Below are 27,522 nucleotides of genomic sequence, written 5' to 3'. Positions count from 1 at the left end.
TTATAGTTCTAGATGGATGAAATATTTTAAACTCCTGATATCATGAGATTCTCACCCAATATCTTATTAGTATCTTTTGCACTAGCATCTAGCAATGTCTCTGTCCCATGGTAGGTACTCAGGTATGCTCTATTTGTTGAATAAATAACTCCACTATAATCTTTCTAACTATGGGTCATTTTTAATATTTGATAAGCATATTTTCTGTACAATCATGTAGCTTATTAATGAATCAAAGTTGAGCAGATCAAGAATTTGGGAGAGACTGCTATAGCTCATCATGAAAACCCTCCCTCCAAGTTGATAATAATGGTCCTTGGTTCTGCTGGGAACTGTAATTGAATCCAGTGGGAATATATCTTCCTATGATATCTCTGTGACTATATTTCCTAATGTTATTCACAAGAATATAATCGGAAAACTTTGAAAAATATCTTGCTGAAAGTCATGCACAACATTCAAGGCAATTCCCTCATTTTCCTGTCTGGTAAGCCAGTCAAACCAAGAAATGAGGTTGGTTTGACATGACTTACTCTTGTTGCACCAAGTTATGAAGCTTCCTCATCACCCTAATTTTAAAAATAAAATCCCAAACCTTTTAATAAATTATTTTATTCTCTTAGTTGGGAACATTATTGGGCTACTAACTGAATGATTTTTGAAATTCACACTATTTTTTTCTTAAACAAACAAATGAGTATTCCCACACTTATCTTGAAACTTTCAGAATCTGAACATTCTTCATGTTCCATAAAAACTAATTCTTGATAGTTTTGTTGAAAAATCTGTTTCTTAGACTATATTTTGTCTGACTGAAACTTAGTGAAAACAAAAAGTTCGTGTATTCTATTCTGAAATCACTTTATATGCTTAGTAGTTATCTTTAGTCAATATTCATTTTTATGCTTTCCTATTTGAGGACAATTGTGGAAACAAAGATGGATCACAGTTTTAGATTTTTTTTAACCCATCCACCGATGTAACACTTTTGTCACAAGAAAAGGACTAATCTTTCTTTTTTCATCCTGCTCTGAACATGACTAAATGACCATTTGGTTGTACTTACCATAATTCATAAACCTTACAACTTTTGAGCATTAGCTTATTAGCAATATTCTTACCAGCGTTCTGATGGTGTTGACAATATACACATTGCCCAGCTAATTTACTGGAGACATAAATGGATACATGAAAACACATATGTGCTCATATGTATATACCTAAGCACATATTTTTACTAATAAATTCTGTAGCTTTTTATTACAGTTATTTTTCCATGCCTTCATAATATTATGCTTTGTGCATACAGGAGATATATATGGTATATAATACCATATGTTGGTATATAAATTTGGGTATATAAATTTTACATAATTTTAATATACAATGTATTATTTTAATATAATCAAATAATAAAATTTAGAAATATCAGTTTAAAAATAATCTAGCTTCTGCTGTTTTCTAACTATAGTCATGTATCACATGACGTTTCAGTCAATGCAGGACCGCATATATGACAGTGGTCCCACAAGATTGGTACTATATAGCCTATGTGTGTCGTAGGCTGTACCATCTAGGTGTGTGTAAGTAGACTCTATGATGTTCACACAATGGCAAAAGTGCCTAACAACACATTTCTCAGACTGTATCCTCATCAGTAAGTGATACATAATTGTATTCCATATATTTCATCATAAAGTTTCCAAAATTATTAACAAGAAACAATAATTTGCATTTAGTAAATAAGCAATACGTGATTGTGAAATGTTGCAGAAATACCTGTTGTCACTCAAATTTAAGACTCTTAATTTCTGCATCTGTCCAATCTCTTCAGGAAGAAATTCCAGTTTATTGGAGCGTAGCGACATAACTGTTACATTCTTACAGCTTCCAATCTATGGGTAACAAAAGAAAATAAGTAAAGCACAGTGTAAACTATTTTTATGTATTAATTTTATAATCTATAAAGCAATTTAATTAATTTACATATTTCCTTATCACTTTTCTCCTAATATGCATTTTTTATATATAATCTCACTCTAAAATATGTGTATATATTATACATATTCCTTTAGATACTAAGGCAATGTATATCTCATGTTCTTTTACATATTAGGGAGGAAGAATTTTCTTTATAACTTTATTTTCAGGATACTTATTAACTTTATTGTTTACATAAATCACATTGTTTTTGTCCACCTAAGTGAGTACCAACACATCTATGTTTATAATGGAGGATCTTACGTACTCAGAAAATGAAGTCTTATTGACATTTCCTTTGCACAGTTAGTTTTACTTCATGTTACAATGGTATTTGTCATTTTTATTCATAACTTTTGGCTCTAAAATAGTGATACATTGATTACTGTTTCTTCTTTATAGAGGTGTTTAGTAGCAAATGTTAAATTAAAATATACTCCATACTTTTTTCTTGATATTAATAAATAAAAATCCTATTTAGAGATAAACACTAACAGAACCTTCTGGTGAATCCTGAAGTTAAAATTATGTTATTAGGCAACACAACACTTTACAAAACTTATTTACATTAAAAATATTTCACTTCAGAAATGGAAATGTAATTATTCAAAAATGTTATTTTTAACTCTTCTTAAAATCAAAATATATGAATTATTTAAAATTCTATTTCTTAGCGTTAATGTACAATATTTTATGACTTTCCTTTGCAAGTAATATTTAAGTCAAATGCATTTTGCGAGTCAAATATAAGAAGTTATCACTTCTCATTTACAAGAGAATGACTAACAAATATATATGTAGATAATTCCTATATATATTCACAGCCCAACTCATGAATCTACACTGCCACTGCACCTGTTAAGATTTAATCCCAAAACAGATTCATTAAAAGTTAACAGAAACAAGTTTATTCCTCACTTCTCTGGGTAATTCTGGAAGGAAATTCTCATCGACTGCTAATGTTCGAAGACTATGAAGGTAGCCAATAGTAGAAGGTAGCGACTCCAGTTCATTACAGCTACAGTCAAACTCTTCTAATAAAGATAAACTGAAAAGTTAAATACATTAGTTAGACATTTTAAAAGGTCAAGATGGCAAAAAAAAAAAGCTTTGAAAAGGCCACATATCCAAATTCACCAAAGTTATTCGTCTATATTATATAAATTAATTATCAATTCAGCCAAATGGTTCAATATCATTTAAGAAATAGTTCAATTTGGTAAAATAAATATGCTTTATGTTTTCCCTTTCTAAATTCACCTGTCATTTAGCTGAACCATTAAAAACGACAGGAGGTTTTGTTTATTTTTATAGAACTTAGCGTCATTTACAGCCAGCTGTTCATGATGTACATCCTTGGAATGAGTGCACGTAACTGGCATTGGGGAGGTAGGAGCGTGTGGAGGGCAGGTCCAAGAAAGGGAGGATGAAGGGGCAAAACATTAACAACAAAAACACTGATTAAACACTAGATATTTTACTAAGCATTTTGGAGATAAAAATAACTAATCTTTTCCCTATAACAACTCTATAAGATATCTATTATTTTTAAACCCACTTTACAGATAAGGAAATTGAGGCTTAAAGAAGCTAAGTAACTTCCCCAAAGCCACACAAATGAGGAGAGCTGGGACTACATGCAGACAATGCGGCTCCACTGTGTTATCTTGCCTCCTGCATTTGCTCCGAGAATTTCATGAAATACTGTAAATAAAGAACTTAGCACAGTACTTGCCATAAGATACACGCTCAGGAAATATTTTCTCTTTTTATTAGTGGACCCTGATAAATTCATTTCTAAATCCTCTGAGGCCCCTACATGCAGGCATGGTCACCTTGTTGGGTACCAGGCGTGCATGGCTATGTGATTGTGTGTGCATGTTGGTGGGGGCAGAGATCAACGTATATGGGAAACCCAGATTTATTTCTTTCTTAAAAAGAAGTGAGTTTAAAAAGAGCTTATTTATTTCTTAAAAAAAGTCTAGCACAGTGGCTTACACATATAATGCCTGTAATAAATGTGGTAGAATCGAATAAAAAAGGTTTCTAACAATGATTTAGGGTCTCATGCACTCAGCAAGAGGTCACAAAAGTACCAGGAACTTTTTAAAATACAAATTTCAGATGTATGTTCAGAGGTAGAAGTCAAAGAATTAAACAATTAAAAATGTAATTAAAGTTTCTCATTTTTTCTTTCTTTTACAGAAACGTGTTTTGAGGTTAGTCCTGAGTCACAGTAAAGCAGTCCTTAGTTTGCACAGTTCTGACATGCACAAATTTCAGTTAACATGGTTTCATTAAATAACATTAGTTCCCCAAGAACATGGTTCAAACTTCAATTACCTCCATACGTTAACTGTGAGCAACAGCAAAAAGTATACGCTTTGTTGCTAACTCTTTAGTCTACAAAGCCCAATGTCAATAACAGATGTGCATCCTAATCAGTGATTAGTCTCATTACTTCTTTCAAAGTCTGTTAGTGACAGTCACTGCACATCTGTTATTCAGTTCACACACAGACAGTAAATCATGTAGTTGTGTTGCCTTCTTGTCAATCAGCTGTAGAGAGATACTATAGGTACAATAATTTAAAATTTAATATTAATAATTTAATAAATTTGCAAAGCACTACTATTGTTGGATAATGCTGTTGGTCACCCTAATTCTCTTGGGGTTTTAAATGAAAATGTGAAAATGTGCTTTTTATCACCAAGAACCACTCCATTAATCCAGCTAACGGACCAGGGAGTTATTTCAACTTTGAAAGCCTATTGTCTTACACAGACTTTTGACTCGGCTATCATGTGGTTTCTTTAGCTGAGTTTTGGAAGAAATGACATAAAGCACACAATTGACAATATTCAAGCATCATGGCAGGAAGTAACAGCAAGTAATACGTGTGCAGTATAGCAGAAACTTTTAGCACACTGTGCAAATAACTGTGCAGGATTTGAATCAAACATAAATGGAGGTACAGAAGAAATAGCTGACTGTGAGAATGTTGCCTGCCACTATTCGAGAGACGGGATATGCTGCCAGGGGAACTTAGTGATGGCAAACTTGCTGACATAAATGAGGAAAGTGGTTGCGATAAAAAGGATGAAGATATCCCAGAGGACGTGATGTAGGCAATAAACTTCACATTGAAGGAACTGTCAGAAATGTTTCATAACGTTGAAAACACAAAGGATAAAAGTTTGGAAGTTGATCCACGCTTTTAAAAATGAGTCTGACAATTCAACGATGCACAGAAAAGATGTTTACCCTGAATTATAACTTACACAATGAATGAAAAGAAGGCAAGCATTGTTCAAACTAATCTTGATAAGTTTTTTACCAAAAAAAAACCCACTTTAATTCTTGATGTTCCTAAAATTTACAATGACCGCATACTAAGTAAATTTGTTTTACCATTATTCCATTTCCCTACATATTTATAACTAGTAATAATAGTGTTTTTAAAGACCTTTTGTCAGAACAATCACAATTTTCCCCATTGATTATGAAGACTGTGTTGCATGGTTTTAGCTTGCATGGTTGTTTTCACATTCCCCCCACTACTGTATAAAGTGAGAACTTCCTACACTAAAAAGACAACGTTTTTACTGCACCATGGGTTATACTGAATTAATAACCTATAGCCTAAGAGTATTTTACGTCTCTGAGTAACAGAGAAAAGCTATTAGGTGCAAAACATACATTCCTTAATGATCTCTGAAATCCACAAGATTCAAGCTGATAACCTAAGAGTCCAGCTGACTTTATTAGAAATCACCTAAGGTATTTTAATGCAGGACCCTATATGAAAACAGTGATGTCACATTTACTCAGATTATCACTGGCATTCAAAAGCAAATCAAAAGAAGTGAAATAATCAGAAAGAGAAAGACAAATACAAAGAGTGAGTATGATCTCACTTATATGTGGAATCTAAAAAACAAAAACGAAAAATACTGAGCTCATAGATATAGAGAGCAGATCGTGGTTGCCAGAGGTGGGGGGTGGGGATTGAGCAAAACGGGTGAAAGGGGTCAAAAGGTAGAAACTTTCAGTTATAAAATAAATAAGTCATGGGAATGTAACGCATAACATGGTAGCAATAGTTGGTTAAAAATACTATATTGCGTATTTGAAAGTTGCTGAGAGAGTAAATCTTAAAAGTTCTTATCACAAGAAAAAAGCAATTTTTGTAGCTATGTATGATGACAGATCTTAATGAGACTTATTCTGGTGATCATTTTGCAATATATACAAATATCGAATCATTATGTTGTACACCTGAAAGTAATATAATGGTATATGTCAATTATACCTCAATTAAAAAATACATTCATTATACTTTATGCAAAAAAAGAGATAAAAAGTTACCTTTTTAAAAAAAGTTTTATCTATAGTCTATAATTGTGCTCATTAAAAGTAATAACATTCTGCAAAGGAAGTGTAAAGTGCTTTAAAGCCCTGCTTCCCAAACTTTGGGGTGCACAGCAATCACCAGGAGAATTTACTAAAAGGCTGACTCGGAGTCAGTGGTGTGGGGTGGGGTCCAGATGCTGTGTCTGTAACAAGCTCCCAGGTGACAGAGATGCTGCTGGTCCTGGGGTTGCACATGGAGCTGCAAGGCTTTAAATAGAGCCCTTGCAGATATTTCAAGGGTAACATTTAAACACACACACATATACACAATAGATATGTCAATAACAGCTAAAATCGATACAAATATTACAAGAGTTGTGTTCAGTCAGGCTTTTGTTCACGTCAGTGACACTATCGGAGGTAGAAATGCTTGAAATTGAACATCAACAATAATATTGACAATTTTCTAGAAATATTCTCTACATTTTTCTCTGCTTTAGTTTGGTCTCCACAAATTAGTCTTGGTTGGGAAGATATTACTGTGTCATTAACCCTCAATTACCTGGCTAATAAGGAGGAGAGACTGAGTATTACATAGATAATCTATAATTTCACTTTAACATTGTTTATGACCATTAGAAACCACTAGATACCATTAAATTACTATTAACATAGATGCTAATAAACATAAAAATAAATGGCTTTGGGCTTCATTTTCTTAGGTCACTTTTAATTCTTAACAGAAGTGATGTAATTCAGTGAAAAATATTCAGACAGGCTTGAGTTTCAATTCTAGTGTGGCCACTTAATTGCTGAGTGACCTTTATCTACTACTAATCCTTGTTTTCTCATCTGTAAAATTGGTTGATGAAGTCTAATACATAGAGTTTCAATGAAAATTAAATGTATGCTAAGCCCCTGGCATGGATTTGGCATTCCATTAAAATGACCTGTTACGAGGCATTGAGTACCCTGAAAAACCCAAATTTTGAACAATCTGTTTCTGAAACGTGTGAAAGTTATCCTGTAACATTCCCTTTTACGATGAGTTGTTTTATGTAAATAAAACCTTCTAGTAGATAAGTGTAAAATTACCAGCAAGTGACCAGTAAGACATGGGAACTAGACAAATTTCAGGTGACTACGAAGAATAGTGATTGTACAAGCAGAGATTTAGTAGAAAGGGATATAATAACCAAAGAGAGAGAGAGAAAACTTGGAAAAGGCAAGCTGTTTATATAGCTGCTCCCTGAAAGTGCCAGTATAGCCCAGGGGTTGAGAAACTAAATTGCAGCAGCCAGTGGGGATTGGAGTCTGGACTCCTGCAATTACTAGCGGCAATATTCTCATCAAATTTCTTAGTTACTCTGTCCCTCAGTTTCATCACTGGGCATAAGGGGGTGACAACAGTACTTACCCATGTGTTATAAAGACTAAATATCGTAGAGGAGTTAATACACGAAAAACATTTGGAGTGGGCACATAGTGAATGCTAAGCAACTTTTACCAATATCCATCAATGTCATTTAATTTAGGCTAGGAACAAGTTTTAGATGCCATTCTTAATTTTCTCATTAACATTAGGTAAGTTGCTTGTACTGCTTCTAAATACTGGCAAGAAATTAACAAAATTTAGACTAATTCTTTTCTATAGTGCTTACTAAGTGAACTTCACCCAGTTTGGTACTAAATCCTACAGTCTAAGCCAAATTCAGTCAAACTGTGGTAGAAATAGCATCTGTTAGGCATAGTCAACTATTTAGAGACTTTACCTGTGGAATACCTATGTTGACTGATTTTGAGCAGAATTCCATCATTGTAGAAACAATATATTTTTCATTGCACCTGATTTTCCTCTTTCTAAAGTAATTATTAACTTTTGCCTTCCTTTGGATTTTTCGGGAAGTTAACTAAATTGATTGGAAAAGGAATCTGTAATTATTTTTTAATTATAGGAGAAAAATATCACCCAAATGCAGAATACTGTTTAAAAGTATTTTTTAGTGAACAGATCTGTAACCTATGAGTTGAAAATAGCTTCAGTGCAAAAGATCACTAAAAAAAGATTCTATATGCTTCAAGTTAGGATACCAATACTGAAAGATTTCTTAACCAACCAAAATATAGAAACATTTCACATATGCTGGTGTAAGCACTGCAATTATAATTTGGTCACAAGCCGTAAATGGTCACAACCCAAAAATGCTGGGGCAGGGAGTGGAGGAGGAAATAGACAGTAGAGGAGAATGGCTCTTAAATAGATATTGTTGCTGGTTTTGTGCTTTATTCAAAATCTTATACAATCATCAATGAAATTCCATTTAATCATTTCTCTGTACTTTTCTCAATAACTTTTTGTGTGTGTGTGTGAGGATACTTCTATCACTTTGGGAAATACATTAACGTTTTTTCCTTTTGTGTTTTAAATTTCTCTCTCTAGGTCCTTTGACTTTATAACCAAACGACAATATTCTAAACAATTTCTTCTTAAGGACTTTGACAAAAAGCACGGAAACAATTTCCAACACTGCTTTTCCTAACAGTAGCTTTTATAAGTTAAAATATGTATGAGATGGACTCAATGTTTTTGTCTCCTCCAAATTCATATGTTGCAGATCTAACTCCCAATGTGATAGCTTTTGGAGATGGGCCTTTGGGAGGTAATTAGGGCGAGATGAATTCATGAGGATGGGGTCCTCACGAGGGGATTAGCACCTTTACAAGAAGAGATGCCAGAGAGTCAATTTCTCTCTCTCTCTCTTTCTCTGTCCCACTCCCTCCCTGTGCACACACCACGAAAAAGTGATGTGAGCACATAGCCGCCTATAAGGCAAGAGAAGAGATCTCAGAATAAAACCCACCTTGCTAGCACTTGATGTTGGACTCCCAACCTCCAGAACTGTGAGAAATAAATTTCTGTCATTTAAGTCACCTAGTCTATGCTGTTTTGTTACTGCAACCTGAGCAGACTAAGAGAATGTATTATTATCTTATTTGCAAATAAGTCTAAAACATTTTCCTTTTTAAGAACTGGATGCTTCATTCATGTTATATTACTAATCCTCACACAGATAAACATAAGCAATGATCAATAAATAAATCTTTTTGCTATTACTATTAATGACTATTACAATTTATTGAAGGCTCCCTAAGACTAAATCTCACAACCACCTCTGGGAGGTACTATCATTTCTATTTTACAGATGAGAAAACTGCAGTGCCGAGATGTGGAGTGACATACCCAGAGTCAATTAATTAATGAGAGCAGAAGCCAGGATTGAAATCCAAGTCTAGTCCCAAGCTGGCAAACACACCCCCTGTGCCATACTGCTGAGGTACAAAGAAAGAGATGAAGCATGCTCAAGACGACCCCAGCCCTCAAGGAGCCCATACTCTAGTTAGGAAGACATGGCAAAATAACTGAAAAATTAAATGGTGATAGAAACAGACTGATAGAATAAATGGAAATATGTCACAAGTTAGAGTGTTCTCTACCTCCCATACAGAGTTCCCAAAATTTATTTGTCCATGAAACTTATCTTTATGTCGTACCTATTAAAATCTCAAGTCACTGTTTCAAAGAATATAATTTAGGAAATCTGGTCTAGTTCATGGGTTCACTAGAGCTTTTAATTCAGAGGAGGAAGCTGCTGTGGTGTGGGTGGGCAGAAGCGAGAAGAATTAAGTCATAAAAACAAGTAAACAAATTTCTTGAATCCAAATCCCAGAAATTCAAAGGACCTAAGACAATATTTTTGTTTACTTTTTTAAAAAAAACATTCATTGAATGTGTGAGCGATTTCCATTTATTGACACATTTAATCCTCACAACATTCTCTTGAGGTAGACATTATTATGATTTCCAGTTTACGGCGGAGAACAGAAGCCTCTGTGTTACCCAACGGCACGTCAGAGAGCCAGGTTTTAAACCCACAAAGTGCTGGTTCCAGAGCCAAAGCAACCGAGCACTTTCCTCTTGAAGGCAGCTTCATTTTAAACGAGTCTCTTAGGCAAGTCTGATGTGGGCAGGATGGAATAGTGTGTGAGAAGCTAGCTGATAACTATAAAAGTAAGCTGAGTCTAGATGGCAGTTCTCAAACTTTAGTGTGCATCTCAGTCCCCTGAAGGGCTTGTTAGCACATAGATTGCTGGCCCAACGCCCGGAGTTTCTGATTCAGTAGATCTGGGGTTGTCTCTGAGAATTTGTATTTCTAACAAGTTCCCAGTTGAAGCTGATGCTGCTGATCAGGGGACCACATGTTGAGAATCACCAGTCTAGACTAGACTATGGGAGAACTTGAGTATGACGTGAAGTAACTTGGGTTTTATACAGTGAAGGGTTTGTGTGCATGTACTGTTTTTATTTTTTGGACTAGAATAACATTACATGATACAAAATTCAAAAAGTACAGAGGGTATATGATAAAAGCAAGGGTCCCTATATACTCTATTACCCAGCCCCAAATTCTTTTCCCAAAGCCATGCACAGCTGCAGGTTCGGGTGTCCCTCCAGGCTTAGGGAACAGAGGGAAGCACTGTGTTTAGCACTCAGGTAACTAGAACAAAGTTCACTTATTTTCTTGCAATTATAGCAGTCTAGTAAGTAGACTATGAAAATTTGCCATTTGTAGACTAAACATTTGGATCAGAGAATTAGAGAATTTTAGATGTAGGTGGAACTTATAAATGAGGAAACGAAGCCACGGAGAGGTTAAGCAACTTGTCCAAGTTCACACAGTAAGCGGTGTAGCCAGGGTCACACCCACGTTGTCTGACTCCAAAGTCAGTGCTCCTTGCACTGTCCCTCAGGAGTCTGAGATCCATACAGAAGAAAGGATTTACCCAGCTTTGCATAGCTACTTAGATTTTCTGATTCCCAGCCCAGCGGTCTTTTTGACCATACTCTGTGAAGGAAGGACTTTTTAAAATACCCATTCAGATTTTCAGTTTCTTGCTCTTGTCCAAGACAAAGCCAAGAGAGAGAAGGCTCAGCATGCAGTTTCTCTTCTTATGGGAGATCCTTTGACTCTAGAGCAATGGGACCCATTAAATTACCAAATATTACAAAATGTGTGACTCAACTATCACATATATTAAGAGGCATCATATATAGTTCAATTAACAGCTTAGCTTTGAAATCTGGAAACTTCTCTCAGCCTCAGTTTCTGTATCCATTGATGGGGAGATCATAATACACATCTAGTAGTGTTAGTGGGCCTGTAACTACATGAGAAGGCATGTAAGGCAGCAAACATGGTGTCTGTCACAACGTGAGTACACACAAGAAAGTTTTTCACTATTTTCATGACGCATTCAATTTTTAGAGCAGCTGGAACTCCCAGGCACAGACTAAGAGTCAATAACAAAAATAATCAATTTTACAAGTCATGGAATCTATTTCGACTACGAAAAATGTTAAAAAGTGAATTCTTCCAGCAAATTTTTAATAGTTGAACTATTAACAATTACCAAAGACAAGTCTAATCCTGAAACGTTCTATGTGCAGAGTGAGAATGTTTTTGGTCACTGCAACTGGTCTTAACATTTCTAGGATTATGGTGCCCAGAAGATTAGGTAGAATGTTTCAGAAAAAAATAGACTATTCCAGCCTTTTCAAAAGACTTTCTGCATGTGACCTGGGGTGCCATTTAACAGGAACATAATCAAATTTCGTCTCTAGTCCGTGCACTAAACTTTTGATCTATCAATTCTGAATTTCTTAAGGAAAACAAAGCCATTATTATTATATGATTATTATTATTTTACTTTTTTAGGTTGCTTATTAAGGTCTACTATTAAAGGTATACCAAATTTTAGAAATATAGTCCTTTTTGCCATACATGCAAATACAAAACATGTGTATGCGGGTGCTACCTTGTGGTGAGAACAAAAGGTAGACAATAGCTGTCTTAACTTTACCATCCAAACCACGGTGTGACAGAACAGAAATCTTCAAACTTTTTTGTCTTAGGATCCCTTTACACTCTTAAAATCCCTGGTAATCTTAAAGAACTTTTGTTTCTATGATTTATAGTCCTATTGGTATATTATAAATTAAAACAGGGATTTTTAAAATAGTTATTTGTTCTTTGTTCTTAACAATAAAAAACCCATGACGTGTGAATAACATTTTTATGCGAAGTAACTATATTTCCAAAAGAAAAACATTTAGTGAGAAAAGTGACATTGTTTTAATTTTGGAAATCTCTTCAACGTTTGGCTTAATAGAAGGTAACTGGATTCTCATATCTGCTTACGTATTCAATCTGTCACAACAGATTGTGTGTATATTATTTTCCTGAATTATGTCAGAAAAACCCAACCTCACACAGGTACGGTTAGAAAATGGAGTAGTATTTTAATAGCTTTTTGGATAGTTGTGATTATTCTTTGATACTATACTAAAACTCAACAAGTGGTAGTTTATTAGGGGATAATTGCAGTGTGGAATCTGAAATTATATCAATGAACTTTTCTTACTCTTCGTACCAATACATTAAAATCAGCTGGTGTATTTTGCACCTTCAATGGGTCTTTTACTCATGTCTGATTTTGTACCTCATATATTGGTTATTTGGAAAATGTGGCTTCACTGAGTTAAACAGATTTTCCAAATGTTGACACATTTCACAATGTAGTATCAACAAATCACTTTCATTAATTTCACTCAAGTCTTATCAGAAAAGGCTTTAAGTATTGGGAAGCTGTCAAGTTCATGGTGGCAGAAACAAATTTTCCAAAATTCTAACTTTTGCTCGATAGCTCAAATTTCATCGCTGGCAACAAATACTGTCAGTTCGTTTCCTTGAAGTGTCAAGCTCACTTCGTTCATTTTTGACAAGATGTCTGCCAAATACCCACGTATGAATAACCATGGTTTGTCAGTCAGTCTTCCTCTTCTTCTTCTTTTTTAATAGACATTATTTTTAGAGCTGTTTTAGGTTCACAGCAACATTGAGCAGAAGGTACAGAGATTTCCCATGCTTCCTCCCCATTTCCACCCTCAGTATACACAAATCTGTTAAATTATGGATTTATATTATTCTTCACACTGAGATGTGGAGCAAGAAACCTATAAAATGGCCTTTCACAGTTTTAGAATGAAGATACCTTACTGATCTCTCATTTTACATAAGTTGTAAACAAAAGCATTTCAGTGAAACACTGATAATTATATATATTTCCTAAAGAACTATAAAATTAGAAATAAGTTGCTTTCCAATAAATGGAATATGTTTTGTCCTTAAAAAATAATGATGATCTTTCATCTTGAAGCTTTTAAAAATGCAAGCTAAAACAGACGCTTATCTCTTTAGCTTCTAAAAGTACATTAAACTTCTACAAATACCAAATATTACTAATAGTATAATGGCAAAATATACATACTGCAGAGCCTTATAAAAATTGATTTGATTTTGTAAGACATATTTTATGCAGTTAAAAACACCAAATTAACTATATCTGGAAAATTACAGGCAATTGAAGGTCTGGGTAATCACTTTGCTTATGAAAGAGTCACAGTTAAGTATTTCTCATGATATTATATAGTTGGGTGTCAATGCAGTGTTCAGATATAAAACTAAATTAAGATATATACAAATATATAACCAAATAAAATATGGTCTAAAATAAGTTTACACATGAACAAGATTATTAACATCTCTAGTAGAAAATGTTTTGAAGGGGAAAACTCAAGTTATCCCTCTGTTTCTGGCTTTAGAGAGGCTGACTGGTATGAAATTTGGCACTTACTTTCCGATTGTATTGGGTAGTATTGTCAGTTGATTGTCATCTACTTTTAGAGTAGTTAGCTTTTTCAACAGTCCTAAAACAGAGAAGAAGGTTTATCAATACATAAGAACAGATTTCTGATGGGAAATACAATATGAAAGAAATAAAAGGAATCGCTGTGATGAATGTTTGTCAGCTAATTGGCTGTATTCTGCTTATATAAACCTACAAACTGATATTTGTGTGTAGTCTAGTTTTGACCTTCCATTTGCAAAACATTTACTTACATCAATGGGAGTTCGAGTACACCAACGCAAACAAGTAAACAAAACATAGGGCTCCATAGAAACTTGAGTTGACAGTAACACCACATTTCCCTTTTCTATTATGCAGCAAATGGACCAGATGAAATTTTTCAAGCCAGCTGTGATTTAATATTTAATTAACTCCTAAGCTCTAATAACTAAAATTCCTGTTGTGATACAAATTGAAAACAAATCCAAATTAAGCCTAATAATCAACGAATGAGTACTGAGGTATTGCAATGCAGTGGTTATAATTATGGACTTGGAAAATTACAACATATGACCTCATACTCTTTTTGTTACCATAAATCCTTGACTTGGATCAGCAGTAAGCACAAAAACTTGCAGTTTTTAATACACCAAGTAGAATTGGCCAAGAATTGACGTTCCAACTATTTATCTTTCACTGTCTGATTTATGCCCTCATACCCTTCCTGCTTGCTCTCCTCTCGGGGTTTTAATGAGAATTAGCCACAGAGTAATTGAAGAACAGCTTCTACCCAGCCATAACATAACCTATAATATCAATATGGCTTAAATAGCCAAAATCCAAGGACAAAGCATTAACAATTGGCTAACTTTTGCTTTATGTTGGAAATATGCCTTATATGCTACAGACTGCTTGTTTTTCAGAACGCTTGTTCTGATGGACAGAGTAGGGTCTGTGGTCAAATGCACTGGGGAAACGCTAAATTAAACGGATTTCTTTAACGAAGTTTTTCAAGTCGGTTTTAATATACTAATGTAGCAATGTGACTCTCCAAAGTTACCGTGGAATCCACATGCACACACAGAGCATCTTGTCCAGGTAGTGTTTCGCGGACATCCTTTGAGATGCACTGCTGTACATCATGCCCATTCACTTCAAGTATTCTGAGGATTCTTTAAAGGCATAGAGTAAGTCACCAAAAATCTGAAATAAAGTTGTCGTTGCCCTTTAAATTTCAGTATGCCCACTTACCTATTCTGCAGAAGCACTCAGAATCTCTACTTTAGTGGAGAGAAATGTTATGACTATCAGACTGTCGTGAGAAAATATCTACAATATTGGAAGCTTAATACATCAGCTTGTGCCTCTAGGACACAATGCTGAAAACAGCAGCGCCTGGGAAAGAGGACAATTCACACTGAGGTCATTTGTCTCTGAAGTTGAACACCCACTGCCATATTCATCTATGTTCAAAGGGTGACTGAATCACTTTAGCTTCTCCAGTGTGTATATGTTAAAATGTCAGCCTTGGAAACACAAAAGAACTCCTGAGTCTGCTCATCAATTGTGAGAAGAATACAGGGGACTATGAATTACGGCTAAATTTTGTGTGACCTGGTAGCCACGATCAAACCACTGCCCCCGCCCACCAAAGGAGCTGGAGGAGGCTGGCAGTCTCCATCTCTCTTGATTGAGTCATAGAAGTTTTGGGCTGGGTTACAGATGGCTGAGCAGATGCCATGAAGCCAGGCTGCAAAGCACTCTTTAAGAGAATCATAGTCTCTGGGTGTGAAGCTGTGGTGAGAAAATCTTCAGGCAGGTTAGGGACTAAGGCCAAAAGGCTGACGAAACAGATTTTTTTGAAGAATGGAATAGTGATTCTCACAATTGACAGAAACTTCTATAGCTTTAAAGGCTGAAGCAAGTTGGCCTCACTGCTTAGTCCTGAGTTCCACATCTATGGATTTGAAGGGACCTCACTCATCTGTGTTGTGGCTACTTTGTCACTCACGTACTCCATCCAAGGGGATACTCTTTGGACAGATTCTGAAGCTTCTGTGGAATCTGATTGTCCTTGGAGTGGAAATAGGCCATTAGCCTCACCTCCATTGTTCTGACTTCCTCTGGCAGACAATTCCTTTCTTACGTTTCTATGTCATATCTGCTGGGACACTCTTCTATCTTATAGGAACCAAAGGTATTTTATCCTCTTCTGTCTCTCCACTTGTGCCCTTCCTGAATTCCACACCTCTTTATCCTATACACCCAACTAAGAAGTACAGGAGAGAAAGAAAAAGGAGGCCTTTTACTATGATTTTAGCTACTTATGTATAATATATAACAAGCAGCAATGTATTAAACATTAATATAATGTTATCAAAAATAGCCAATATTTACATGGCATTTATGCACATGTAATAGAATTTTAAAAGCCAAAATAGTTATGCACTCATCAAATCTAGGATCATAATAATTGTTACATTATTATAATAGCTAACACTGAGCACTTACTCCATGCCAGGTACTGTTTTAAGCAATTTTACATATAATAATTCTTTTATTGCTCAAAATAATCTCATGATTCAAGTACTGTTACTATCCTACCTAATGGATGATGAAATTGAGGCAGAGAGGGAGTAAATAGCTTGTCTAAGGTCACACAGCTAGTAAGGTAGAAACAGAATTTGAACTCAGGCAACTCAACTATAAAACCTGTGTCCTTAACCACTAAGTGAATAACATAAATTATTTTGGAAAGTAAAAACAATTCTATTGTCCATTACTGAGTTTCTGTGCTATGCGAAGCAGAGATTTCATTGAAGAGACTGTTAATCCTCCATATAGAAGAGGAGAAGAGCCCCCTTCATCTTCCCTGGAGCCAGCACAATCAGAGGACGCAGCACCCAGGGCTTGTTGTTGACTCTGTCACTTCATTCAAATCCCTCATAGTTGCAGAACTAAAATAGTGTGAAGAAAGTAAAGATTTTGTTTTATTTCCCATTTCCCTTTATTAATACTATGAAATTTCTCATTTTTTACTCTTTTAAATGTTGGTAGACCAATAGATAATCTATGATCAAATAAAGAAGACAAGATGCAATCTCCCATCCAATCAGCATCAATGAATTATCTTAGGGTCTTAGAAAAGAGCCTTAGTCCCCTCTCCCAGATATTTCTCTTGACCAAGAAGGGAATTCTCAGAGGAAAGTCAGCCATGCTACATGTATCATCATGGACTCTAGAGACTGCAGATGTATAAATACAATTTTCCCTGAAAGGTAAGTAGGGCTCAAAGATAGTTCAAGGAGTAAACTACTATAACAAAGTTAGTTTCTTAATTTGAGAACCATTCGGATTCTAAATGAAGGTCTTAAATCTATAATACCACCTGCCTGTCACAGGCTGTTTTAAGCCAGCCAAATATCTAATCTGACGTTTTCTATCACCTTTACAGGCTGCCCTCCCCAGGCCAGAAGGCTAATTTCCTAGTCTGCCTTCTGAAAGGAAGATATTTTAAACAAAGAATTATATCATCTTTTATTTCACTATGTGACATTTTCATTTCCAGGATTTATAATTGGTTCTTTTTCATAACCACCTGTTCTTGGTCATATCACCTGTTTTGTTTTATAACTTCTTACTGTTTTTAGGAATGTTATTCTTCCTTTGATCTGTTTGAGGATCCACACATACTTAAAATCATCTTGACACTGCTTGATAACTTCGGTTTCCCTTGGGGTAAATTTTCCTATTTGTTTGAGTTTTTGGTTGTCAAAACAACATTAGTTTTCCTTTAAGAATGTGTTTGCATGCTTATTTGTGAGGGTGAGGTTTCCTCATTACCTATGCTAACCCCTCCCTGTCGGGCAGTTTTATGGGGACCTCCACCTGACTCCCGAGTCTCTGGAGTTCAGAAGCAGGTCTTATATCAGAAACACGGTAGTCTCACCATGTCTCACCCATGTGGATATTGCAGATCCAGTCCAAACCAGCTTAAGACTTGCCATGGTTTTCAGCAGTGAACCTGTTATCTGTTCTCTCCACATATTAGTTGTAGGTTTTTTTCAGTCTTTCTTCACAGAAAAGGGGTTCCTGCCTCAATCTCCTGTAAGTTTGGGTTCCCCTGTTACATGTAAGGTGTTATTTTTTTCTTTCCACTGCAGGAACTGAACTTATCACTGCCACTGCTATTTGTGGTCTGGAGTCCATCAGGCTTGGGGTTATTGCTGTATTTCCATTCGATCTCAGGTTCAGGTCAATGTTCATTCTTCTTAAGCATAGATAAATTATTTTATTTACTAAATTTTTAAGCAGCACTTACCATATACCAGGAATAGTTCTTGGTGCTGAGGAGGCAGTAATGAACAAAAATATATTCTTCAAATATAAGTTTTTCTCTATCTCATTATGTCTTTGAAGAGGTATGGAGTGGTGATTGAGTAGGAGTGTAAGGTATGTATCTTGACCAGATGGTTATCTTGACCAAATGACCATTTCTGACCAAAGGATGCTCTTTTTTCTTTTTTGGCTGAGGAAGATTAGCTCTGAGCTAACATCTGTTGCCAATTTTCCTCTTTTTTTCCTTGAGGAAGATTAGCCCTGAGGTGACATCTGTGCCAATCCTCCTCCACTTTATACGTGGGTTCCCACCACAGCATGGCAGCTGAGTGGTGCACCTGGGATCTAAACCTGTGAACCTGGGCTGCTGAAGTGGAGCACACTGAACTTAATCACTAGGAAATGGGGCCAGCCCCCAGGATGCTCTTTCTAACCGTTACACTTCCATACCTTCTACAACATAAAACAGTATTTCCTAAACTTATCTGATCATAAGTTTCATCTAGGATGTTTAACAAACATATAGATCAGAAGGCCTACCTATAAACTTTCTGAATCAGAATTTTCAGAGAAAGAGGCTGGAAATGTAGAAGTGTTTAATAAAGTTCTCAGATAAGTCTTATGCTGGAGAAAGTTGAGGAAATACTGTTATAACATGTGCAATTCTATAAATCAAAAAGTCATAAGATCCAGAAAGAAAGAAAAGCTAGTCTGTTTTGTCAAAACTAGTATTCCCTATTAGCCTGCAAGAATGGTGAAAAGAGAAACAATAAAATGTTGAAGAAAAATTTGGGAAATGGCTATGTCTTTTAGGTCCCCTTCAGTCAGGCTACCTAGGTTGTGACTTAATTTTCAGAAGCACTAATAAGTTCCAGAACATATGACACATCTAATTCAAAGAGTGTTAAAAACCACATCCCAAAGGTAAGCAATTTGATGATTACCCTCCTAGCCGAGTCTTCTCATAAATAATAATAGCAAGATATCTGTCCAAAAAGGTTTACTCATTATTAAACTTAGAGTCTTTCATTGTTTTACTCATATAAAAATTTGTAACAAAAATAGATTGAGTGCTCAATATACACTCAAATTACCTCCCCTCATGAATCTTAAAAAGCATATTAAAGACAATGTTTTTTTTTTTTTAAAAAAGAGAACTATGAAGATATTTTATATTTATTATACATCTTCATGTTATTCCTAGATTATAGCAATGTTACAACAATATTAAAAGTAGAATATAGCAACACTGAGGACAGAAGCTACTGTAATTCTATAGTGATAAAAGGAGACATATATGGCTATCGAATTACTTTAAAGCTAAGATATATACTCCTTACAGTAACATTTTACAACTTAGGAGATCTGGAAAATGTGAAAATATACCAACTGAGGAGGATCATCTTAATAGGAGATGCTTCTTGAATTTGATGAGTTACAATTTCATTTTAAGGTATTTGTAAAACACTATTTTATCTTCTTGAATGATGAATTTGCTAATTTACTAATATCAGGCTGACCATATATTCCCTATGTCTATAGACAAACTATACACCAAAAAAGAAAGTGGCACATTTGCCATAAACATTCATGACAAAGCATTATATTCTCACCTATAGAGTCAGGCAACTGCTGCAACATATTGGATGACAGCAAGAGGTCCTCCAGGGCTTCACATCCAGAAATATCCATGTCAACCGTTTCTATTCTGTTTTTTGACATATCCAGGTATATCAACATCTTTAACTTCCCTATATTCTTGATGACATTGCATAAACTCAGGGTTAGTTGAGAAACTTTCACAAGACATTTTAAAGTTGTAAAAACCACAACACTGTAAAATTAATTTTAAAGGCAATGACAACAATAATAAGTGTTGGCAAGAATGTGGAGAAATTATAACCCTCATACATTGCCAGTAAGAATGTAAAATTGTGCAGCCATTTTAAAAAACAGGTTGGCAGTTCCTCAAAATGTTAAACGTAGAGTTGCCACGTGACCCAGCAATCCCCAGATCTATACTCAAGAAGAAAGCACATGTCCACACAAAATACCAATGTTCAAAGCAGCATTATTCACAACAGCCAAAAAGTGGAAATAAACCAAATGTCCATCAGTTGATGAATGGATAAAAAAATATTTATATGATGGAAAATGATGGAATACTATTTGGCAATAAAAATAAATAAAGTACTGATACATGCTACAAAACAGATAAACCTTGAAAACACATGCAGTGAAAGATGCCAGTCACAAAAGACCACATATTGTATGATTCCATTTGTATGAAATGTCCAGAATAGGTAAACCTATAGAGACAGAAAGTAGATTAGGATTGCTAGAGGCTGGGGGGCGGGGGCGTGGGAGTGACCACTATTGGCTTCAGGGTGTCTTTTAGGGGTAACGAAAATGTTCTAAAATTAGACCGTGGTGATGGCTGCACAACCATGTGAGTATTCTAACAACCACTGAATTGTCTACTTTAAATGGGTGAATTTTAGGGTGTGAGAATTATATCTCAATATAGCAGCTAAAACACAATAATCTCAAAGTTGTAACCAAATTAATTAAATAAACAATGCATGTTGACATCTTGATTCTTACAATTTCAAATGCATAAGAAGGGTTTTAAATTGTGATTTAGACTTTATCCTACTAGGAAGCTTCAATATTTTGTTCATTCAATCTTTCTTTTTGAGGATCTAATATGGACCAAGACTTACGTTAAATATTGGAGAACAATCATGAACAAGTCAGCTAGGGATGGGGAGAGACTTGTCATGATAAGGACAAAGCCTTTATTCTTAAGGAGCTCACAGTAGTGAAGGAAACTGTCAAGTAAACAAATAATTATAATATCCTGTAATATGTACAATAAAAGAAGCATGCAGGGAATGCCATAGAAGCACAGGGCTGCAAATTGCCTGGAAGATGCTGCTTGTCAAGAAAAAGAGAATCTGTATCTGGAAGAGAGACCAGAACATACATTTACAGAAGTGTGCAAAAGCATGGCGTATTTGAGGAATAGTGGGAAACGCAAAGCAACTGAATAGAGTGATGAAGTCAGGATTATAAGAAACCAGCTGTTAAAAGGCCTTATGTGTTATGTGAGGAGATGTGAACTCTATCTTATAGGCAAGAAAGGCTACTCAAGGTTTTTAAGATGGAGAATGACACGATCAGATTTGTGCTTTGAAATAGTAACTTCAGGGAACTGTGAAGGAAAGATTCATAACCAGACTCAGAGAGACCCATTAGAAGGATCTGGAAGCAGTTTAGCTGAGGCGATGAGAGGGACCTGTATTAAGGCAGCAGAAGTGCAGATGAAGAGGGGATGGGCTCAAAAAAAAGTTTAGAAGTGGAATGATGGGATTAGCACCATCACTGAACAATTGGATTGCTGAGGACAGGGGAGGAGTCAAGTCATACCTGGGGCAAGGAGTGAATAGTGATCCCTTAGCTGGGACACGGACTAGAGGAGTTAGAGCAAGATGAAAGTCTTCATTTTCCTTTTCTTTAGGGCATGTTTTGCAAATAAATGTGCCACACATATCCATGTTCAGTGGTTCATCTGTTTGTCTGGTCTACTTGTGTACACTTTACTACATTGTCGCTACTTATTTGACAGAGTATAAATAAACAAACAAATAACAAATAAATAAATGTATTATACACACACACGAGCACACACTGGCACTGTGCTAAGTACTTTATATATATTATTTGATTTAATACTTTCTATTCTTGCTATTCAAAATGTGTTCTGTAGAGCAGCAGCACTGGTGCCACCTGGGAGCTTGTCAGAAATGTAGAAGCCCAGATCCATTGCAGACCTACTGAATCAGAGCCAGCATTTTAACATTCAGGCTTAGAAATTAAGTAATGTCACATGTTGGGTGCCCTGGGAAGCAGAGACAAAGAGAAGTTTATGAGAAAGTGTTCTTAGGATCAACACCAGCGGAAAGAAAGAGGGAGGGGAGGAAGCAGGATTGGGCAGAAGAATCTGGGCTGTGATGAAGTCTTAAGAAAGGTCCTCAGCTGACCCTTGAAGGAGCACTGAAGTAGAGACTGCCCTGTGGTTGTCCTGAGTAGGGGTGAAGGGCCTTTATACCCCTGCACTCATCGGTCACTGGAAGGAGGTCTCCCAGTAGAGGAGTGTGACCCTGGGTGAGGAGGTTCTCTTCAGCTGAGGTCATTCCTGAAGAGGGTGGAGAGCTGCAAGCAGCATTCCCAGAAGCTGGGGAATAGAGTAAGTTCTTTATTCCAGGAGGATGATGCATGACAGCATCTACTACAAGCAGCATTCCAAGGTTACCCCATTATTAAAGGGTGGAGCTAAAATTCAAACTCACTTTTATCAGATTACAGACTACAAAGCCTACTGATTATACTGGCAGTTCCTGACCTCTATCTCCCTAATCAACCCAGCACATAGCTCGAGCCCTATGTGGGCTCAGCTCCCTATGTGGGCAGAGAGTGTGAGCACAGTCTTGGAGTAGGTGAGTAGTTGCTAGGCTAGGAACTGAGCACTTTGGGTGAGTCAGGCCAGAGGGCTGAATTTCTCCCTATGCTTAGAAATATGTCACTCATAGCCTTCCTCCCCAGGGAACTAGTATGTTACCTTAGCTCATTCTTCTCTTCTGGTGAGTAAGAAAAGAATGGTATGTGTGTTTATGTGTTTGTGTTTATTTCTTTTTTTGTTCCTTTATCTTGAGAAAATTTCTTTCCTCTTTGAAGCTTCCTTTATTGCTAGCTCCAGTGCAACTCAATATTTTGGTGTGAAGTTTCTAAATACCTTTTAAGGAAGTAAAATGACACTTTGGTGTTTATTTTTGAGTCTTTCTAAACGCTCACTTTCAAATACCTCATAAAGGCAACAGTAGCTGGAGTGACAAAGGCCTTCGAGACACAACGTCTCCAAGTCCTTGAGGATACTGAATGTTGCTCCATTCAAACTAGAGGGGTCTACAGGTGAGCAGGACAGCAGATGAAAAGAGCAGAAGCCATCACAAGCAAAAGAAGATACTGGAGTTGGTTTAAAAATAAACATGGATTTAACACATTGTTTAGTCATAATTTGGTTGACTGATCTTAGAGTGATGGTCACAAGACAGAGAGCTATGTAGAGGACTAATTTTGGCGCATTGTTTATTTGCTTCTCTGATTATTAAAAACAGTGAAAAAAATGGTAGTCCAGGCTTCCAAAAGTATTCAAAAAGTATATTAACTTAATGTAGTATGATACATGAACTAATACTAAAATGAACTTGCTTTTTTTCCCGTGTCTTATGATACTAAATATTTAGGATTAATCATTCTGTGAAACTGATAAACCTGGGCTGAAGCCTGTGTTCAAGATTAGCCTTCCAAAGTCATGTGTTTCCAGGTAATTGTATAACAGCTATTTGCCAGCACTGACATTCAGAAAGCCATGCCTGTTTATGGCAGGGAGGTGTGTGGGGTATTCCTATAAGGAGTATGGCTAAATTTGAAATTCAAGTGTACTAACTAAAGGAAGAAATCTACTTAAAGCTGGCAGTATATAAGAAAAATCTACTTTCAAAATAGATAAATCAGGCAGCATTATCTGCTTTACAAAAGATTTCATCACCTTTCCATTTAAATAATAAGCTTACTAAGAAATTTGAGGTCTGAGTTAATTTTCAAGGCTGGATTTTGGGAATGTAACAGTTGTGAAAAGTAAGATGACCCTAATTCTCATATGTACCTTCTATTGGTCCTATAGTGACAGCATGTTGGAGCATCATAGTGAACAACAGCCTCTGGAGCTGGTGTAAACTACAGTTCCACCATTGACCGGCTGCATGACCTTGGGCCAGTTACTGACTCTTTCTGTTTCAGTTTGCTCATCTACAACATGAGGATAAGAATAGACTCTTTTTCATAGGGTTGTTATGAGAACTCAATAAGTCAGTATTTGTAGAACATCTGGATAGTGCTTAGCCCATGATGAATGCTACGTAAGTGTTTTTGAATAAATAAATACATTGAAGAAGCAAGTATGAATTTTTCCAACAAGACATACATTCCAGTTCCTCAATCTCTGCACGGGGATTGATGAATGTCTCAACTGTGTTGACCCAGGATTTGTACACACCTTGAATATGGCAAAAATTAGGCTCCACTATGTGAAGTGGAATTCAGATCTGCCTCTCCTGTTATGTGTGAGCTCCTCAAACTCAAATATATTCAAGATCATTGAATATATTATCCGTGTAACCTTGACATTAGCATGGTTTCTGGTTCACAGAGGTGTATTTGTAAAAGGTTTTTGAACAAATCAGTAAATCGAAGATGTGCACGCTTCTCTGTTTTGTGTCTGTAGTAGAAACGTATTCTTTTGGTAAGAGAAGAAAGTATTTTCTCCCTAGTATTTTACCAGATTTTCTTCTTTTTGGGTTCTCATACCTGTTCAAAAGAGAATAAGCTTTTGTTCTTGTAAGTTCTGCAAGCATTTTAAGAAATTCTTAATGTCAATTCAAAAGAGGAATAAAATTGGCTTTGGGAACATACATCTAAATCTCAGTGGCTGAAGAATTATTACAAATCCAGCTGCCCTGGCTACTCAGCCCAGTGCAAGGAGCTTGGAGTTGGCCATCACAACCAGGAGTCTTGTGGTCACTGTGTGTCTGTGTGCATATATGTGTTTACTTGACTGCATATGTTATGAGGGGCAAGAGGCAGTGTTTTATGGCAAATCATTCTTTCACGGGATGGAAAAAGCAGGAACAGTCACAATGAGTTGATTAGTAAATCTACTACCCAGGAGATATTACTGGATTGTCTGTTAGTTGAGAAAAAATTTTGACTCTAGTTTAACTTTCTGTTTTTAACACTCTACGGTCCTTGCCATTTTCAAAATTTCAAATGGGGTCTATTGGAAATTGCGTGAACTGAGAGAGAGAGTCGTATTTCCTGGAACAAATCTAAGGATACGAGCAGCAACCAATGTCTAGTCACCTAGAAGAAGGAGGTTGATTTTGCAAAACTGAGACTTGGTATTATATACAGCATTTACTTTTTTAAACAGAATAATACAAATTTTTCAGCTTTTAAAAAAGTGAATGTGGAAAGAGATGAAAAATATACTCCTAAGAGAAGACGAAAAAATCTTTCAAATATTTTATACACCTATCACATTCACAAAAAGCACATGAAATACTCAAAAACAAATTAGTGAGAAGTAGTTGGTGATAGAATACTTCTAACAAATGTTTTACTTTTAAATGCAAACATTGAGATTTAAGATTTAAGATTAATTATTATTGATTACAATTAATATATAACATAGGTGCAGACAACATGGCATAATAAAAACTTACATACCCCAGGTAGCACTTGCAAAGCATTATTATCCATCCACAACTCCCTTAAATTTTGTATTTGATCCAGAACTTCAGGCTGGGAGAGAGGTAGGGAGAAAGGAGAGAGGAGAAGAAAACTAAATTAGTATTTTCTTATCACAAATATAAGATTTAATTTCTTGGATCTTGAATTTTTATTTGGGAATTTAGTGTTAATCCTCTAACAAATTTCAAGTTTAACAGACCTCCAGCAAAACTGTAGTCCTTGAGGTAGCTAACCTAGAATTGATGTGGAAACAATCAGAACAACAATAATAAAAATCAAAATCTGTTACTGCCCCTTAACACCCCATTATCCGGTGTAGCACTTATTACACTCTACTTAAGTATTTGCCTTCTTCACTAGCATATAAACTTTTGAGGGGGAGAGTAGCGTTTATTTTTTAATCACTATATCATCACATGTCCATTGTTTGCCATGGTACTTGGCACACAGTAGGTTCTTCTCATGTGTGAGCATTAGCACCTTACACACAAACACCTACACACACACAGGCATTACCTTACCATGATGTGCCAACAGTATGAATAAGACTCACTTCTCATCCCTTCATTTACTCAACAAATAATTATTTGTTGAATAGTGGGGATGCCTAATATGTGAAAGGCACAATGCAGGATCCACAGTTACCAAATCCAGTTCCTGCCTTGAAGTAGCTGATCATTTAATTGGGAAGACAGATGCATACAAATAACTAAAACACAAGGCAGCATGTGTGAGAAAAGAATAGTGCAGAGAAGTTCAGAGAAAGGAGAGAGAGAATATGCTCCAGGTGTAACAGATAGTGCACAATGAAACACTTTAATTCCTGAAATAGAAGCTGTCTCTGATTCTATCTCCCGGGCAGCAGACTACGTGGAGGGGATAGAGATTGCTCTTGCTGCCACCATCATTCGTTGATTTGTGATGACTTTTCCTGATTTCTCCGCAGAAATTGCCCCCTCTCCCACTCTAAGGCCACCTACTTCCCTTTAAGTTGCTTCCTTTTCAGCACACCAGGGGAGCTACTGAGGCCTAAGCTAATTAGTGCACTGTATTCACCTGTCAGAGGGATTGGTTTCAAGGACAGGGAACATAATTCAATCAGAAGAGATAAGAAGCAATGGATCTGTGGCGGGGACTTCCGGGCACAAGACTCTTGCTCTTCCCTGACGGATTCAAAACTGGAAGGGTATAGCCTTGGGAGCTTCAGCCATGAAGAAAAGGGGAGAGCCTCTTTGAATTAAAAGATGGATCCTGATGATATCATATTATCCTGGAATTAAGCCACATCTGAAGCCAAATTTTTTGTCTCCTTCACCTGAAAGAACTATCACTGAAACAAGATAAAACATAGTTCAATAAAATTTGGGGCTTAATTAGGAAAGCTAGTGAATTTTATAGAACACTAGTGTGAAAGAATGGAATTGTTAGGTTGTCTTTTCGTTTTGTTGATGGTTTCCTTTGCTGTGCAGAAGCTTTTTAGTTTGATGTAGTTCCATTTGTTCTTTTTTTCTTTTGTTTCCCTTGCCTGGTCAGACATGGGACTTGAAAATATGCTGCTCAGACCAATGTCATAGAGCGTACTGCCTATGTTTTCTTCTAGAAGTCTCATGGTTTCGGGTCTTACATTCAAGTCTTTAATCCATTTTGAGTTGATTTTTGTGCATGGTGTAAGGGAATGGTCTACTTTCATCCTTTTGCATGTGGCTGTCCAGTTTTCCCAACACCGTTTATTGA

General features: G+C 36.0%; 1 protein-coding gene across 4 annotated transcripts in view; it reads right to left on the bottom strand.

Annotated features, from left to right (window-relative positions):
* The window catches only part of LRRC7 (leucine rich repeat containing 7), a 499,243-nt gene that overhangs the window by 107,242 nt on the left and 364,479 nt on the right, over window positions 1–27,522 (bottom strand). For all 4 annotated transcript variants that reach the window (XM_044749558.2, XM_070486576.1, XM_044749553.2 and 1 more), the window contains exons 9-13: window positions 25,765–25,839; window positions 20,031–20,175; window positions 14,086–14,158; window positions 2,899–3,028; window positions 1,780–1,895 (exon numbers count right to left, since the gene is read on the bottom strand). In XM_044749558.2, the coding sequence (XP_044605493.2) occupies window positions 1,780–1,895; window positions 2,899–3,028; window positions 14,086–14,158; window positions 20,031–20,175; window positions 25,765–25,839 (539 nt within the window). The remainder of the gene's footprint in view (window positions 1–1,779; window positions 1,896–2,898; window positions 3,029–14,085; window positions 14,159–20,030; window positions 20,176–25,764; window positions 25,840–27,522) is intronic.

Source organism: Equus asinus, chromosome 16 (assembly GCF_041296235.1).
Source record: "Equus asinus isolate D_3611 breed Donkey chromosome 16, EquAss-T2T_v2, whole genome shotgun sequence".
NCBI lineage: Eukaryota > Metazoa > Chordata > Mammalia > Perissodactyla > Equidae > Equus > Equus asinus.
Note: the sequence above shows the minus strand (reverse complement) of the source record. Positions and strands in the feature narration are given on the sequence as shown.